Genomic DNA, 18,515 nt, shown 5'->3' on the forward strand with positions numbered 1-18,515 from the left:
AACAGGACAGCTATGGCAAAGCTGTTAAAAAGGCCATGTATTCTCAGTATTCGTACTATGCTTTCTCCAAAAGAGCATCATTTCTCTTTTTCTGATATAGAGCAATGTTGCACTCCCACAGAAGGGAAACTTTCTATGCTAGTCCTGAGGAAATTAACATGGAGTTTCATTGTATGCTTATGAAAGCCATTGTGCTATGACTGGCAAAATATTTGTCAGATAGTAGTTGGTGTTTGATCAAAGGTTAAAGAAAATATTGACAGATTTAAAAACAGCAATAGAGAAAAGATGTTCTGCTATATGTTTTCCACTATTTTTCCCACTCTGCTATAAAAAAGTGTGTTCTCAAAGTGATTTGCTATGGTGACTGTCCACGGTTACTTCTGCTGTGGTAGAACTGATAGGTACGTTCACACTGTTCTGTTTCGTGTGCCTCTGGCATCATCCTTAAAGCCCAATTTTCTGCTTGTTTACATTATTTAGCCTTCAGAGTCTCCTCAATAGCAATAGGAGGTCATGCCATGAGGGGAAACCATAATGGTAGAAGACAATTGATGTGGCTAGTCAGGATGACCAGCTCTCAGGACAACCTTGCTGTCCTACCATGGGGGCATTCCAAAATGCTGCCAGAAGTCACTGAAGCCAAAGCTGAAGCTGACATGTGGGCCTGACTAATTGTCAGCAGCCAGTCAAGCGTGGCTGCTTGTTTGGTAAGCCAGACCCCATTTTCTTTTAGGATCTCTAGGGACCAGCTTGTGGGGGGCATATAGGTATTACTATGCTCGTTGAAATAGCCTTTTATTTTCCAACAGGCTTTTAGGGTGAGGAAAACAGAGAATGGCACAAAAGCAGAAGTTTGGGCTCTTGCCAAGGACAATCTCTTTCCCTTGACCACAGGTGTTTTATTGCATGAGTTGCCAGCGGTTGCGCGTAGCCTTTTTACCATCATCTATGGATACCTCTTAGCCCAGGGTGGTGAGTGCTGGTGTAAGTAAGGCTCTCACCTTTCCTCCCTACCCAGCACTGACAGGACTTGCTGGCATTCAGGGACGTATCCCAGGCTGGCAGAGAGGGCTGCGCCTTGGCTTTGTCTGTATGTTGGGTGTAGCAAGGGCCTTGAACTGGGACACTAAGGCATTAGGACACAAGTCCAGGGAACCTATACAGTAGTATGACTTGTATCCAGAAATGCAGAGGTGGGTGAAGCCACTATGCTCCTAGAGGCATTCAGGCCATCCAAGCCTGGAGATACGGGGTGCTTGCTACTTTGGTTAATGCCTGCATCTGTGCAAACAGATCCTGGGGGAGCTGTGAGGAAGGCTGAGGGCCTGGGCTTGCTCCATCACTCATGTGCCTGTGCTAAGACCTACTGAGGGGTGCTCACAGATGACAGGTTATGCCCTTACATGTGCCAGGGGGATGGAGCATCCATGACAATTAGATGCCGGCAAGTGGCTCGGTCTGAGTGCTGGCAGGCATGTGTGAGACTGGCACTATGCCTTACGCAGAGCCATGGAAAAAGCTGCCCTGGAGGGGACGCTTGGAGGTTCCTGCTCCACCCTGGGCTTGGACCAGTGTCCCTGGGGCCATTCCCAGTCAAGTGTTGAAAGTCTCCAACAAGGAGAGAGATCCCATCTGTTGGCTGAGGTGCTCCCAAGGCATGCTGAGAGCCTGCAGGCTGGATTCAGAGTTCGTAGGCTCAGGCTCCCAATGTGGCTGCCTGTAGGAGAGCTCCTGAAGAGAGGAGCGAGAGAAGTGTGTGCCAGGACTCCCTGGTAGCCAACCAGGAGGTGGTAGAGAGAGGAGATATTCCACAGTCAGTAGCTCCTCCTTTGAATCTCTTAATTTCACTAATTTTAAATCTTTTATTTCCTTTTTGCTTCTGTGTTTATACAACTGTGGAAAAGTATTATCATAGCTGAAGAATTACTTGCAGTTAAAGAATTGGAAGATGAACAGTATATAGTAAACATAAGCATTGTTTTGTGTACAAATCAGTGTAATAATATTCAGCCTTTTGCATTTCATGTAACTGTAATACAACATGTAATACATGTAATTACAGATCTCTTACTTTCAGCCATGTGGCTTACCCATGTGTTCCCTGAAAATGGACAGTGTTCTTGTGTGCTCCCTGAAATTTCAGTAGTACTCTCAAGTCATAGCTTGCAAATCGGATTCCAAAATATACAATGGTCTGTTGTCCCTGCATGAATTTGAATTCACATGCTGACCCGAGCTTTGTGACTGCAGCCAAATCTAATTAAATTTTGGACCACAGAATTGTGTCTGAACCCAGAGAGGCGATGAAACCTAAAGGTTTTAATTCTTCTCTCACTACACAATCAGGCATCATGGTGCATCTTGTAAAATCAGCTGCTGTTTTTACATATACCCAAAGGCAAAATCCAGCCTTTCATAGTTAATTAAATTCATTTTAGAGGCTTTTTAATACAAGTAATATATGCAGCTTCTTTGTACTACAAAATGAAAAGAATGCATTTTGTTGATCTATGGGTGGATCTTTGCTAATTAGGCTTTACCAACTTGATTGGGTTGTGCGGTTTTTTCCCATTTAATCTTTTTTTAATGTCAGGTTCTATTGTGAGATTATTTTTGGTCTCGCTTATATTGTGTGTGATATCTTCACAGAAACTCAAAATTGTGCTTCTTGCCCTACATTTTTTTTTTAATTTTCCCCCACTTGTTCAGCAGCCTTTTTCATGGTCATTGAAAGGAGATTAGTATGTTCTTTTCATTTGTGTAAATACTGGTTCATCAGCCTTAGTGAGGAAATTAGTGTAGCTCTGCGAGTAGTATTTGGTAGGCAAATTGCTGCCTGAACACCATTGCTTTTCAGTAGCGTAACTGAAGTTACGTTCATAAATCCAGATGTAAGAAGCAAAAGCAGAACTATCTGAGAAGTCATCATCTCCTAACAGTGCTCCCATTGGACTGGTAAGCAGATGTAAAACACTTCTTAAAATAAGATAACTTCTCCTTAGCTGCCCAGGAGAGGATTCAGGGCCCTACCTTAGATAGGTAGATTTGCAGCTTTTCACCGGTGGTGTTTATTTTCCTCACCACAATGACAACTTTTGTCTTAGAAAAACAAACCAAAGTGTGTATAGTCCAGGTAATTTTTATCTTTGCCATGTAACAGTCCCTGGAAAGAAGTGTTGAAATATGAAAAAATGTCAGTTATCATGAGGGTTTAATTATCAACTGCAATTATCAATTGCTTTGATAATTCAAATTGAACTTCACTTTTCTCCAAGCTAAACCACCCCAGTGCCCTCTGCTGCTTCTCGTAAGACTTGTTCTCTAGACCCTTCACAAGGTTCATTGCCCTTCTTTAGACACGCTCCAGCACCTTGATGTCCTTCTTGTAGTGAGGGACCCAAAACTGAACACAGTACTCGAGGTACGGCCTCACCAGTGCCGAGTACAGGGCGACGATCACTTTCCTAGTCCTGCTGGGTACACTATTTCTCATATAAGCCAGGATGCTATTGGCTGCCTTGGCCACCTGGGCACACTGCTGGCTCATATTGAGCTGGCTGTCGACCAGCACCCCCAGGTCCTTTTCCACCGGGCAGCTCTCCAGCCACTCCTCCCCAAGTCAGTAGCGTTGCATGGGGTTGTTGTGACCCAAGTGCAGGACCTGGCACTAGGCCTTGCTGAACCTCATACAGTCAGCCTCAGCCCAGCACACTCCAGTAACCTCCTAGCCTCTCTCCTCTCCACTGTATTGTATTTCCAGCAGATATCTGGTAAGTTGAAGTCCCCCACAAGAACAAGGGCTAGCGATTGTGACACTGCTGCTTATAGAATACTTTGTCTGCCTCTTCATCCTGGTTGGGTGGTCTGTAACAGACTCCCACCGTGATATCGGCCTTGTTGGCCTTCCCCCTGATTCTTACCCATAAACACTCAACCCTATCGTCACCATCGTTAAGCTCTAGACAGTCACAACATTCCCTAAGATACAGGGCTACCCCACGGCCTCTCCTTCCTTGCCTATCCCTTCTGAAGACTTTCTAGCCATCCATTGCAGCACTCCAGTTGTGCGAGTCATCCCACCACGTTTCCGTGATGGCAACTATGTCATAGTTTTCCTGCTGCACAAAGGCTCCAGCTCCTGCTGTTTGTTGCCCATGCTGCGTGCATTGGTGTAGATGCACTTCAGTTGGGCTACTGATCCCGCCACCTTTTGGCGCAGAGAAGCCCTAATTCCTACCTGACCGCTCTTGGACGCTTCCATGGTTTCTAACACATCCATAGCGCTTGCGTCTTTGCTGCCGCGTGGATCTCCATCCCTTACCTCCACTGGGAGGGCAGACTGAAGGACCTCACTAGCACACCGTCCCTCAAACATTGGCGTGCCGCCCCCAGGCTTCTCTCTAGCAAGCCGGGGTTTATCCCTTTCCCCCTTCCAATCTAGTTTAAAGCTCTTTCAATGAGCCCTGCTAACTCCTGGGCAAAGATCCTTTTCCCGCTTTGAGACAGGGGTACCCCGTCTGTCACCAGCAGGCCTGGTGTTGTGTAAACCGACTCACGATGAAAAAACCCCAAATCCTGTGGGTGACACCAGGCTCAGAGCCAGGTATTGATCTGCTGGCTCTTCCTGCGTCTTCCCTCGTCATTCCCTGCAACTGGAAGGACAGAGGAGAACGCTACTTGTGCTCCTGATCCCTTAACCAGTCATCCCAAGGCCCTGAAGTCTCTCTTGATTGCCCGTGGAGTTCCAGTTGCAACTTCATCGCTGCCTGCCTGAAAAATCAATACGGGACAGTAATCTGAGGGCCGTACCAGGGTAGGGAGCTTTCTCTTCACGTCTTTAACCTGGGCCCCAGGGAGGCAGCAGACTTCCCTAAGAAGTGGGTCCGGTCTGCATATTGGGCCTTCTGTTCCTCTGAGAAGAGAGCCTCCTGTGACAATGAACCGTTTTTTTTTGTTTTTTTTTATGTAAGTGGTTTTGACACGGGGCATAGGCCAACTTAACCTTGGCAACACCTCCGAGCTAGATGAACCATCATCCTCATCACTGTTCGGTTCCACTTGCAGACCCTCACACCTATTAGGCAAGGGCACCTGGGAAGGTGGGGCAGACAGGGAGGAGACGCGCCTGCTGGGCATGAAGCATCTCCTCCCTACTCACTGGACAGGTTCTTGACAGTGGGTTGCTGATTACTTCGTTACCTCCATTAAGTTCCCTTAGTTCTCCTTAAGAATGGAGTTTTCTCATACCCATTCATCTGCCAGCAGCACTGGCTAGAGGTGTCCAAATATATGTCATGCCGTCTTTAAATTTAGCACAATTTTCATATACAATCGACATCTCTGGGGAGAATGCTAATGTGAACCCAGTCTGCTGCACATCACTGAAGGTGAATATTTAGTCTTATACATGCAATACTTTTAACTAAGGCCACAAATCCGCACTAATGTTAGCGGGTTACACACTGATCTACAATAGATCTGCAGAAAAAAATTTTACAGCCCTCTTGGGTGTCATTCATTTTCAGCACTATTGTCCTTATTAAAATGCAGTTTGCTGTGGTCTTGTTCATGAATAAAAAATGTGATGGTCCTGTTGTATTGGGATTTAATTAGCAGCTGGATAAGCGACTGCTGTATCTGAAGTTATAGAATTTATTGGTGTTTCTTCTGTGATATCAGTGATATATGCATTGACGCTAAGCAATATGATTCATTTAAGCTTTTGACCTGCTTCTCTGCAAATCTAAGGGCAGTATCTCCTGGCATAGTCTGTAGCATATAGCATAACAGCTTAAATGGATTTTTGAACGACTAGATAAAAATGCTTTCATTTTTCTTTGTATATCTTAGAGTGCAGTCAGAGAATGAAAAGTCTGTGAGACTCTCAGTTGCCATCAATTTAAGTGAGGCGAAATGGCACCACATCTTTTGTTTTTTCCCCTTTTTGCTGACAATTTGTTACAACGTGGTGAACTGAGAAGAATACATCAGAATCTTTAAGAAGCTGGGCATCTGGTGTCTTGAAAAGGAAGCCAAGTAAATTCAAAGATGTTTAAATTACTACAGGGCCTTGGTAGTTTCACACATCATTACTGGAATGCACATCTATGCTATTTAAACTCTTTATTAGATACAGGGATGCAGGCATTCCTGTCACAAGACACCGTGTCATTAATCACACTTGCTGGTAGCCTCAAAAGTGAGTCTGAGGATTGAACAGGCTGAGGTTGATGAAAGCATCTTCCAGATTCCCACAAGGGATATCCTCCATGCTGTGAATGAAGAGCAGTCATTGGCAAGAGTATAGGAAAGACTGGTCTTGTTTCGGTCTTATTGGACCTGCCCTGTAAATAAAGGGCCATCTTCCTGTTTTTGTGCCAGCCACCTGGCAGTACTTGCCAGAAGGAAGTTCATAATTAGGCCTTTTTAATTAAAAGATGGGTAATATTTGTATTATAGGAGCCTAAAAGAAGCAAGATTATGTACAGCAAATCTGCAAAGTGATCTCTGTCAAAGGGAACTATAAAGCAAGGTCTTGCAAGGGATGTTTATTGATCAAGAAGATTGACTGGAAGACTGGCAGCTGTGACCTAATGGTAGCATGAAGATGAAAGTAGTAAGAAAAATGAACTGGAAATAAAGTATGCATTTCTTAATTAAATCCGAATGGAAAGAAAATTCCTCAATATTAGCCCTCCCAGACCCCAGGGTCTGTTCCCTAGGAGATAAGGAAAAAGAGCTGTGCTCCCACCTAGCTTATTTAATTCAGGCTGCTGGGAGAAAAGCTTCAATTGCATCTGATTGTAAGAACTGATTTTTGTTTCCCTTGAGAAGTTGATTGAGGTCTACAGAAAAACAGAATTAGAGAAATGTGTATTTCATACAGGAACAGCTGGCTGAGCATACTGGGTTTCACACGTCTGTAAAATTTTATGCAAGGTTTCTTTTTTTTTTTTTTAGGTAAGAAATTTAATAACCTGGAGTATCTCAGAACCAAAACTAGCGAGCCCAGTGTTAACTTCTACTTTAAAGATAGTGGTTTAGTTGTGAGAGAGCATGTGTGCCTTGTGTGCTTGATTATGTTATCTGTGGGCAGAGCTCATTTGATGGCTTCCTCCCAAATGGAACTCCACTTTTCTCCTGTTTTCATTTATTTTTGCCCATTTATCCACTTTTGGGAGGGGAAGAAGGTGGGGTTTTTTTGTTTTGTTTTTTTTTTAAGACTAATTCTAGAAATACTGAAAAGTTTTCTATTTATTTTTATCCAGTTTGTTGGCAGGTTTAATTCAAGTGTTGAAAGCCGCACGCAGGCTTGACTTCAAAGAGTATTTAGAACCACAGTCCCTATAAATCTGTGCTTCGTAAGACACCGTGAGTGCTTTTTGTGAAGGTGTTTTTTAGAGTCCGAAAACAAAAAAAATCCCATTCTAGTAGGAGGGAGACTTAGTTAGCTCTTCTCTCAGCTGATTGGAACAAATAGTTATATTCGCTTTTAAATTCAGAGCAGAACCTCAGTTTACCTTTCTAAATCACATCAGTGTTGGTTTTTTTCATTCTGCCTTTTTGCAGATAAGGCAAGTATTCCAGCAATTGTATGACTGATGTTGTGGCAGAGTGAAGAGGGACTTTATTTCTATAATGTGGCAAAACCAAATTGTTCCCAATTAGCTCATTTCATTTTCAGGATGCATGTTTCAAGCCAATGTGACTGGCTATGCTACACTTAAACTTTTGCTGACCAAATTTCACTAAACACTCTGGCATCCACAGCTGATGATTTCATATTAGATATTGAAAGATATTTGGAGGATATTTTGGCATGTCTTAATATTGTAGCTTTGCACCATTAGTTATCCAGATTTCCTTGCTCTGCATTTATGTTTTCTAACCTATATATCTTTTTACCTTTAGGATATCTGTCAGTATAGTAGGGTGCTATTCCAGTAGCGTCTCCCTCGCACTCCCTGATTGATACTCCTCAGCCTACTCACCGCCTCCTGGAGCTCTGTCACTAAGTGGAGGAGTTCCTCCACCTGGGCACACCTCCCACAGGAGTGCTCACTACTGCTGTTGGGTCTGGCTCGAGAGCAGGGCACACCCTGCAGCCTGACACCTGTTCCCACCGGAGCTCCTTCTGGGAAGCTGCGTCAGTCGTGGTGGGTGCAGAGCTTAGAAAGGCCATGGCTTTCTGCCCGGTGGATACCATTGCTCCCCGATTGAGCTGAGAAAGCTTCAGCGCCCTTCCTGCACACCCTTCCGTGCAAGCTGCCGTGTGAACTGCTGCGCCGCGCCGCTGCTGACGCACCACGCCCTGTTTGCCCACCCTGTTGGCGTTGCTCCTGGTCGCCAGCACTCCCCAAGGTGTGGGGGGCTTGTCCGCCGTTGCTCCTGGTCCCGCCTGGGTCTCGTGAGCTGCTGGCTCCTGGTGTCTCTCTCGACTCCCCGAGGCTCCCCAGGTTGTATCAGAAACAGTGTGGCCAGCAGGACTAGGGAAGTGATCGTATGCCTGTACTCGGCACTGGTGAGGCTGCACCTGTAATACTGTGTTCAGTTTTGGGCCCCTCACTACAAGAAGGACATCGAGGTGCTGGAGCATGTCCAGAGGAGGGCAATGAACCTGGTGAAGGGTCTAGAGCACAAGTCTTAAGAGGAGCGGCTGAGGGAGCTGGGGTTGTTTAGCCTGGAGAAGAGGAGGCTGAGGGGAGACCTTATCGCTCTCTACAACTACCCGAAAGGAGGTTGTAGTGAGGTGGGGGTCGGTCTCTTCTGCTAAGTAACAAGCGATAGGACAAGAGGACATGGCCTCAACTTGTGCCAGGGCAGGTTTAGATTGGATATTAGGAAAAATTTCTTCACTGAAAGTGTTGTCAGGCACTGGAACAGGCTGCCCAGGGAACTGGTTGGGTCCCCATCCCTGGAGGTATTGAAAAGACGTTTAGATGTGGTGCTTAGGGACATGGTTTAGTGGTGGAGTTGGCAGTGGTAGGTTAAGGGTTGGACTCGATGATCTTAAAGGTCTTTTCTGACCTAAACAATTTTGTAATTCTACAGTAACCAGCTTAGTATATGAGCTCCTGAACAGTTTCTCAAAGAAGAGAACTTCAATGAAGCTCGACACTGTTACAATTTTCTAAGTAGGCCTGTATACCTCTCTCAGCTTGGTCCAGCTAGTTGCTGTATTTTATTGAGAATTATGATTACACAAGAGGCTTAGTCCCAAAGACACATAGTGTTAGGTGCTATGAATTAAAAAAAAAACAAAACCAAAGAACACCCCCCACAAACCAAACCAAAAGGGTAGTTTTCCACAGGGCAGCAGATGAGAAACTGAATCTCTGAGACCGGTACAGAGTTACAGCCTGAAGTGATGCTTTGCTCTTTCTTGGTTTTCTTCTCACAACTTTGCATCTTACCATTTCTGTGCTTTATATGAATGATGTTACTAGGATTTCGAGTTGAGAGAACAAGGTATGTGTGATGTACCAGTGCTGCGAATCAGCAGAGGGCACTACGTGCCTGTAAACCTATGTAACTGTGAATTAAAATGCAGAGTGACATCTTGGTGAAGTTAGCATGAGTTACTCCAAGGTTTTGATGATTTAGCTGAGGGAATATCTGTGCTTATTCAGTAATGCAGAGAATGCACCACATCATCTCATTTCTTCCAATGAAAGCTGACTATATTTATAAGATGTTTATACTATTCTACTAAAAAAAATGAATGGATCATTGGCACCAGGGGCTTCAATTCACAATATTGGCATCCCACTCAGGCGGTACCTGGGCACATAATGTTTAGGGGAGCATGTAGTTGTCTTGTGCCTGCAAAAGCAGTCTTCCTCCTGAGGTCCCACTCTGCATTGAGATACTGATGATATTTCCTGGCAGAGCATGTCTTTTCTCAGCCAACCATTCACTCATTCTCACCCTCTCAGGAGAAAGTGTGTGGGTTCTGGTCCCTATGCCCTCCCAACTGCTGGGGCTGATATTCAAGGGGCTGCTGATATTCAGTTGCCATGCTGTGTTTTTTTCCCCTGTAATAACCCACTTCTTATGTCAGCTATTTGACCTGAAACAGAGTGGTTGTACGCAGAAAGTTTATTTCTATACTACTTATATTACATGGGTCCAGTGTAACTAAGCCAAATAAATGTTCATTGACGTGAAACAGATGGATGAGAAAATCTATTGGGAATTGTAATATTTATGACAAACACTGGATTTCTCATTTCCCTGTTTGTTTATTCCTGAGACAGCTGGGTTGCATGAATTTCCTCCCTATAGTTTCATCTTCTTCAGTATGCTTTAGCCCATACTGCAGCAACAGCCTTTGTAAGCAGCAAGTGACACATACAGTAGCAAGTAGACTTCCAGCTGCTGATGCTGGTGTTCTGCTTTTGGAAGCATTGCAAGTGGCATCATGAAACAGTTTCTAAAAAATATATATGCCTGTACTAAATACCACTAAGCCCTGAAAAAAAAATAAAAAGGTAAGAAATACTTCTGAGCATTATAGCACTGGTGTTGAAATATGTCAAATGATCAGAAGGGGTGGTTATTACTGCTATTTTTATACTGCTCTGATTTAGGTATAAAAAATATTTGAAAAGGAAATGTTTTGTGCATCTTGGGGCATATTTTTCATCTGTGGCTTGTTTTTCTTTAGAGATTATACAGCACCAGGAGGTATGGAGAATGCTGTTCCTAGCAATATGATAGAAATAGGCAAATTTTGCCTAAATATCAATAAGGTGGTTGTTTTTGAAAAAGTACAAATTCATCAGAAATAGAGCTGAAATGTTTCAGTTTGTTAGAACCTACTCAGAGCTATGTGTAGTCTTTCTTTGGTGCTGCTGTTTTTGTTTCTGTGTAGAGCCTAGTCTTGCAGTTTCTTCTCAAACAAAATTCTGATTGACAGCTACTGGAGTTTTGTCTGTGTAGGAAATAAGGATCAGGCCTTAGGTAATGTCTTAGGAGCTCTTGAAAGTAACTTTCACAGGAGACTTCCTCACTTTTATGATTTTTTTTTAATTTTTTTTTCAGGTTGAAGTTTGTTCTTGTGCTTTATGAGACTTGTTACCCCAGATTTCTGCACAAGACACATACCCAAGATTTCTCTTTCAGCAGTTCAAATGCAGTGAAATAGAAGAACGCTAAAACAAAGATATGTTTTGTGTGTCTCTTCACCGGGCGGTCATGAGGAAGCACCGCAGGGAATTCATAAGACTTGAGTTAACTCAGAGGGGATAACTCAGTTAGGATTGCCTCTGGCAGAGCAGGAAGCTCAGAACAAAATCAATAATTGGAATAACCCATTCTGATGCTGTCCTGGTTTTCTTGAGCACAGCAGTATACGTGTTTCATTAATCTAAATCTGGGAAATGCTAGGTACTTAAAACCAAACTGATATGCTCTGTCTTTGGAATACCTACACAGTGTTTACAGAAGTGAAGGGTGACTCCAGTGTTCAGAAGAAGGCACGGTAAAACTGACTTCTTGTTGCCGTAGGAGTTAGTTATGGAATTTTAATGTGCCCCAAAAGGTTAAAAGGTAATTACCAACATGATTCAGATGTTACTAGCTGGGACAGGAAGGTGCTCAGTCTGAGAGCTTTTGCTGCTCTTTCATAGTCCTTTGGCAGCAGAGTATGAAGGTGTGCCCCAGTTCAAATTAATTTCATGTTAGGGGATTCCATAGTAGTACCCAAATGTCCATGTCAGGACCAAATGCTTCTGATGAAACAAACTCACTGAGTTAATCTCCATCTACAGGGACATGTTTTCCTGATTCCAATTTAATGTATTTTCATATGGTTGAGCACAAGAGCTGTAGAAATGTGCTTTTGTTCCATGCTGAATGAAAAAAAAAAAAAAAGCCCACCTCCATGTTCTGGAGTATTTGTGAACATGTGCTGTTATGTCCATTCTTAAATTGGAAATGCTGAGGTTTCAACCTTGGTACCTTTGGCTCGTTAAGTGACTGGAGATCTACTTTGGCTATGACAGAACTTCTGATTGAAAACTTATAAAAATTTGATGTTTTGGCATTTTACAAACCGTAATGTCTCCTCAAAAGCACTGCAAAATAAAATTGTTGTTTTGCAGCTACTTCTTCATATGTCCATGTACCAAAGAATTAATTCCTTTCCTCCTACACTTTGCTTTCTTCCTAACTTTCATTACCTTGGTGTTTCTGACAAGGATTCCATTAGAGTCCTGCATCCATACAAAGACTAGGTTAAAAAACAATTTCTGCTTCACATTCTCTAACCTGTTGGGGTTTTTTTGTAAACTATTTTTCTCTTATCTTTAGGTTTGATTTTTGGCCTTACTGCTTTCTAAGTATCCCTCACTTTGAATTAGAAGTCCTCAAAGTTATTAGCCAGCACTTTTCAAGGTTATATCTCATTTCGTTATTTCTGGACCAAGTTTTGAGTCTTTCAGGATCCCTTTGTGCCCTTTTACTGTCTCTTCTGGTGTTTGCAAACACCTGCAGATTTGAATAATGTGCTCTCTATCCCTTCTTTCACATTATCAATGAGGAGGCTAAATCAAATCAAGCCTGACACTTCTTCGAGTAAGTGGTTTTCCGCTGCTTCTCGTCAGCAAGACACAGTGTTGTTGTGGTGATGGTGGTGTTACCTGGTTCTAAATATTAAAACTTCATGCAGTATTTCTTTTGAAGTCAGTGTAAATATTTTTTTTTAGTGATGGGTTGGTGTGGCGCTGCATCAAATATTTATTAAAAGTTAGTACTTCTACCAATTGACATTCATGCTGATGCAGTGCCCACTTAAATACATAATTTAATATAAGCTTTGAAAAATCAACTGTGGCACACAATATGGCCTTTATTGTTTATCTATTTTATGGAGTCCAGAATGCATTGTGAAAAAATGAGTAACCACATAATGCTAATGAGCATTTCTTTGTGAATTTTTAAAGCTGTTATGCTGCCATCCATATAGTCAGGCAGGGAAATCCCATGTAAATAATAGCTCTACAAATTACCTGTCTTCTTCCACTCTTAATTCAGCTAAACTTTCTGAATATCTAGTAGTGGAGATATACAAAATCTAACTATTAAATATATAATGATGTAATTAGGACATTCATACTGGCCACACTATCACTCACTGGAATTTATGGCTGGAGGTGTTGGATTGGAAGAATGAGCCATTATTAGTAAATGCTACATTTTCTGTAGGGCTGGGGATTTTTAGGTTAGCTGAAACCATTTTTTTCCAGGAAGGTCTCTGAGCTATGTTTTTAGCATATAATGAAGCTCATCACAGCTGCTTTTGTCTGATTTTGAAAGAAAAAAAAAAACCAAACACTAAATATAATTAACCGTTCAGTCCTTTCATGAATATTTAGGAGAAAAAAATGTAAGATATATTTCTCTTTTTCAGTTACAAATAGCCAGTTTTTCATCTTAGTTGAGCAATGCTACTCCATCTCATTTTTTTGGTCTGATCTTAGTGACTCTACTGCAGGGTGTTAGTTTTGTTGCCCAGAAGTGCCCAACATAAAGTTTTGAAGATACAAGACAGTATCATTTCTGCATACAACTGACTTAATTCAACTGTGTATCACACTTAAGTTGCACATGTAGAACAACAGGATTGCAGAACAGTTGAGGTTGGATGGGACCTCTAGAGGTTATCTGGTCCAATCCCCCTGCTCAAGCAGGGCCACCTAGAGCTGGCTGCCCAGAACCATGTCCAGGCAGCTTTTGAGTGTCTCCAAGGATGGAGACTCTACAGCCTCTCGGGGCAACCTGTGCCAGTGCTCAGTCACCCTCACAGTGAAAAAGTGTTTCCTTACATTCAGACAGAAGCTCCCATGTTTCATTTTACGTCCATTGCCTGTTGTTCTACATGCACACGCAGACGTGATCTGTCGGAAGCTGTTACATGTATTGATTAAATTTGTGCTTCCTTCCAGTGAACGCTTAACCATTTGGTGCAGCTTCCTGCACATAGAAATCATGATTATGGTTGTATTTAGTTTTTATGATGTTTTTGTTTGTTTGTCATTGTATAGGGTAAGTCTTACCCCTTTAAAGGTCCATTCCCTCCTATGTGGAATCCGTTGGCCTACCTGGACTACAACAACTTATGGAGGACCATGGATGAAATGGGAAAGGAGGTACGGCATCAGGAATTGCAGCTGACCATCTTAGTTCAGCTTCGTCTCCATGAGGGGTGGAGTGAAGGTGGGACTAGGATGCAGACAGGCCAAGCTGCTCTAGCTTGAACAAACCTGGTGCTGGCAAGAGCAGCATCGTGCCATGCATTTTGGTACACACTGATGGTCACAGCACATGTTACAAGTGGCATCCTGGCAAGCTTTTCTGAAGGTCATGCTGCTGAGGCTGTCTGCAGTCATGCCTTCGTTTTCTGGATATATGAACATTAGGATTTATGCATGTGATTTTTAGCACTTTGCCTGATGATTGGGTAAATAGTATTTTAAGAGGCTTGTAGACTTCAAATGTATGCCCTTTTCCACCCTCAAATTCAGCTCAACAATTTTAGTTTTTTACCAGTTGTGTATGTTTTCCATTGACTGAGCTACAAGACTTTGAGAAGAGGTTGCTATTACTTGCGTAGATGAATGGGAGAGATATGGAATACATTCCCCAGCACTGTACTTTGCCTTTCTAGGCAAAGTTTTTAACTCTAAAGTTATTCTCTATTCTTAAATCTAAAAAAAAAAAAAAAATCTTAAAACAAACAAACAACAAAAAACGAAAAGCATCCTCTGTTAAGTTCACTGTATTACCTGCCAGGAATTTGCAGGCTGAATTACTGTGTAAAGATGAGATTGTTTGTGTTTGTTGTCTCTTTCGTATGCCACGCATTCATTCATTTGCTGATTAACGCTCTTTTATGTATCCTTAGATTCCCAATGAAGCCCCATGGAAGGCTCCACACGCAGAAGAATGGGACAAAATGACTATGCAAGATTTTATAGATAAAATTTGCTGGACAAAGTAAGAAACTCTTAATACAAAATATAATACCTTAATTTATATACCTTAGAGCTCCAAACAGGTGTTACTGCTTTGCAAACAGATATAACTACCACTAGAATCCAGTCTTTTTAAAGAAATGGAGTGAGAAAATCTTGTAATAATGGACCATGACACCTGTCAGCAGCACACACAGTAGATTCTGTTATATTTCTGTAACTTTTTAGACTAAAATAAAGATAAAAGGAAAATGTATTTGGGGAGGGTTACTTCTGAAGACATAGGTAGTACCTTCATCTGTTATGTGCACTTTTCCTCTCTTTACTGTGTGTTTAACTTTTACGAGAAAAATGCTCTGGCTACAGCATGTTTGTTCCATCAAAAGTTTGATTCAAAACACACGTTTATTCTGTGCTGGGCCAGCCGATTTTACCAAAGTGCTATAAAAATAACATTTGTCTTGAAATAGCACTAAATCACTTTAACACCCATCATTCTATTGTTTAACTGCTGTACTATATACCACCCAGGGAAACTGAAAATGGTTCCTGTTTTTATGTATACATCAAAGCAATTTTTCTTTACTTGCTATTCAACAACAGTTTGATTGGTTTTCTTTGCACTGAAGCAAAAAAAACCCATTAATTCTGCCTTGCTGTAAAGCAGATTGATTTCTACAGCAACCTCTTCAGAATTGCTAAGCAGCTGACGTGTAGTCAGGCACTGGAACAGGCTGCCCAGGGAAGTGGTTGAGTCTCCATCCCTGGAGGTATTTAAAAGATGTGTAGATGTGGTGCTCGAGGACATGGTTTAGTGGTGGACTTGGCAGTGGTAGGTTAAGGGTTGGACTCAATGATCTTAAGGGTCTTTTCCAACCTTAACAATTCTATGATTCTATTCTATGGCTGCAGCAAGCCTGCACAGAGCTTGGTGCAGAACCCTGCGAGGACCCAGTTAAGCTGACACTGTTGTCGATGGGGGCATTTTTACAGCTTCAGCCAGCCTCGAGAGAGCAACATGATCATTGTTAATGGACAGTAGGCTCTTGTCCAAAAACTTTTAATCTTCTGGTTGTTTTGCTTTAACAAGAGTTACAATTGCATGAAAGGATATAGAAGGCCTTTCTTGTCACCGTCCATGCTCAGTAAAACCAAATAGAAATGTATGCTGGTGGTTCTGCTGGCCATCTGAATCTCTGATTTGGTAAAGTTACCAAAACAAGTTACCAAAATGCCATGCACCGGTAGTCGTTCAATATCCAGTAGCTCACGTGACTACAGTCATTTTTTTTCAAACTCTGATGGAATAAGACGTGACATTTTACCTGAATATTGACACACCTGTCAGCCTCCCTTAATGCCAAGATGCTTTTCAGATTTTATGTGTGCATCTCAGCTTGATTTGCCCAGTTTGTTCAAGATTTAGGTAGCATGTTGTAGAAACTTCCCAGCCTGGAAGGTAATGACCCAGAAGGGTAGTCTTCCACTGTTTCCTCTCATCTGACAGACTGTACAGATTTGCTTTTGGCTAGAATTGCATGCTGGAAATACCCTGAGTGCTCTTGGTGGAAATCATACTGCCATTTTTAGGTAAAACACCAGGAGAAACTGGGGAACTGAAGTGCTGAAAAACAATGGGAGAAGGAGGCAGGAGCTAGGAGAATTTAACCACCATTTAATACCTTCTGCTTATGAAATATTAATAAATACATATTATAATTCTCCCATTAGACAAAATATCTTTCAGTTGATCCTATTTTATAGTATGTGTTTATACAGACAAATATTGATAAATATTTTCTGTATTATTTTTGGCTGTCAAGAATGAAGCCAGAATGCACCTGTATTTCAGAAAATGGATCAACTTTTTACTTCAGTGGGACTTTGCATCTTTAGAAAGGATGGAAGATGTGGGTTTTTTCTGTGTAGTTCTACAGCTGTTTGAAATAGTATGTTTGAGTTACGCTTTTCACTTCTTTTTTCTTTTTTTTCCCCTTTTTATAAAGTTCGAAGACTGAAAAAAGAAAGAAGCAACTACAAGTGGATTCTGTACTGGTTTTGGAAGTTATTGATTGCCTGATGCCTGGCATATGAAATGCCTATAGAATCTCAGTCCCTGTTAATCACAATGCAGTTAAGCTGAGCATCTCCTGGTTCTGTCCATGTCCCTTTAAACTCCTTGTCAGAGTGAGGGCAGAGGAGGTGTTTACTTCTAACAGCAGGAATGTTTCCCTGAGCCTTAATTAACTCTGTCTTAGTGCACCCCAAAATCTTGTACAGGTTTATACAGTAATTTTCAGTGGATTTTCAGTAGAGCTGTTATGAAAGCACCAACTGGAGGACATAAAGCAGTGATCCTTTTTCAGACACAGGCCACTTTTCCACTTCTGTGTTCACCACCACTGGCCACCAGACCACTGTTTAAAATACTGAGTTGAGCAACCAAAAGTATCCTTTACCTTTTCTTGCCAGATTTTTGCATTAATGTGCTGTCTCTTCACTTATGGCTTCCTACTTACATTTCTTTCCTTGTTGTGTTCCAGCTGCAGCACCCTTCCTGAGCACAGCAGAGGAGCAGACAGTGAGGGGATGCTGACTAATCCGGAGAGCTTAGATAATTAGCTTAGACAAGATCCCTAACTTTTTTATGACAAATATTGAATAACCCTTATGCTGTGTGCTTGAGGGACAGGCATTCAGCAGGAATACAGCAGTGCATGATTAACATTTTTTTGAAAAATGTTGCATAAAAGGAATTTATATTTTTTCCTACTTCAAATGAAATTAAGGAATCCATTGCTCTCTGTGAAAGAAGATGTTGTCAAAGATAGTCTGTCTCCTACTAAAGAACAAGATTGTCACCCTTCTTCAGTTTTTAAATTAACTCACTTTGTTGCAGTGCTGCCAAGAGTTTTGCAACTCTGTTTGTGAATGTGGATGTCACTTCTGAACCCCACGAGGTCTCTGCCCTTTGGTTTTTGTGGTACGTGAAGCAGTGTGGGGGGACAGCAAGGATATTCTCAACAACCAACGGAGGGCAGGTACTGTCAGCCATCACCTTCTGCAGCTTGTGTTAGGCCCTGTTTTAACTTCACCTTTTTTGCTTGTTTATTTTAGTTCAGAGGGCCAACTGAGACATCCATGATTTTGAGCCAGTAGCACATTGATAACTAGTTCTATTCGCGTACACATTAATCTGGATCTTGCAAAACAAATGTTGAAGGCTATTCCTGTGCTGAAGGCATTGGCCCAGAGATCGGTAGATTTGTATCAGTTCCTGGTTCTGGCTTAATTTTGGGCTCTGGTTAGAACACGTACTTTGCTTTTACACTTTAAAAAAAGAAAGTATTCTGCTTATTTCTGTCACAAGGCTGAAGCAAGCCTTACCACTTCAGAAGCACTTAATTGGGATGGCAATACACGAGTGTGTAGTGTGCTCCAAATTAATACTGAAAATGTAGCCCAGAACTGGGTTCCTAAAGACACTAGCTCCCAGGATTAAAACTTAAGATTTTAAAATCAGTCTGAAGAAAACAA

The 18,515-nt window shown here is 42.0% G+C and overlaps 1 protein-coding gene across 4 annotated transcripts in view; it reads left to right on the forward strand.

The window, feature by feature from the left end:
* Positions 1-18,515, forward strand: part of LOC104015759 (amine oxidase [flavin-containing] B) — a 66,311-nt gene that overhangs the window by 24,113 nt on the left and 23,683 nt on the right. For all 4 annotated transcript variants that reach the window (XM_087757266.1, XM_087757265.1, XM_087757264.1 and 1 more), the window contains 3 exons: positions 14,049-14,153; positions 14,909-15,000; positions 17,878-18,019. In XM_087757266.1, the coding sequence (XP_087613392.1) occupies positions 14,049-14,153; positions 14,909-15,000; positions 17,878-18,019 (339 nt within the window). The remainder of the gene's footprint in view (positions 1-14,048; positions 14,154-14,908; positions 15,001-17,877; positions 18,020-18,515) is intronic.

The sequence above is a fragment of the Nipponia nippon genome, unplaced genomic scaffold (genome assembly GCF_047370975.1).
Source record: "Nipponia nippon isolate SJK-2023a ecotype South Korea unplaced genomic scaffold, ASM4737097v1 scaffold_2, whole genome shotgun sequence".
Taxonomy (NCBI): Eukaryota; Metazoa; Chordata; class Aves; order Pelecaniformes; family Threskiornithidae; genus Nipponia; species Nipponia nippon.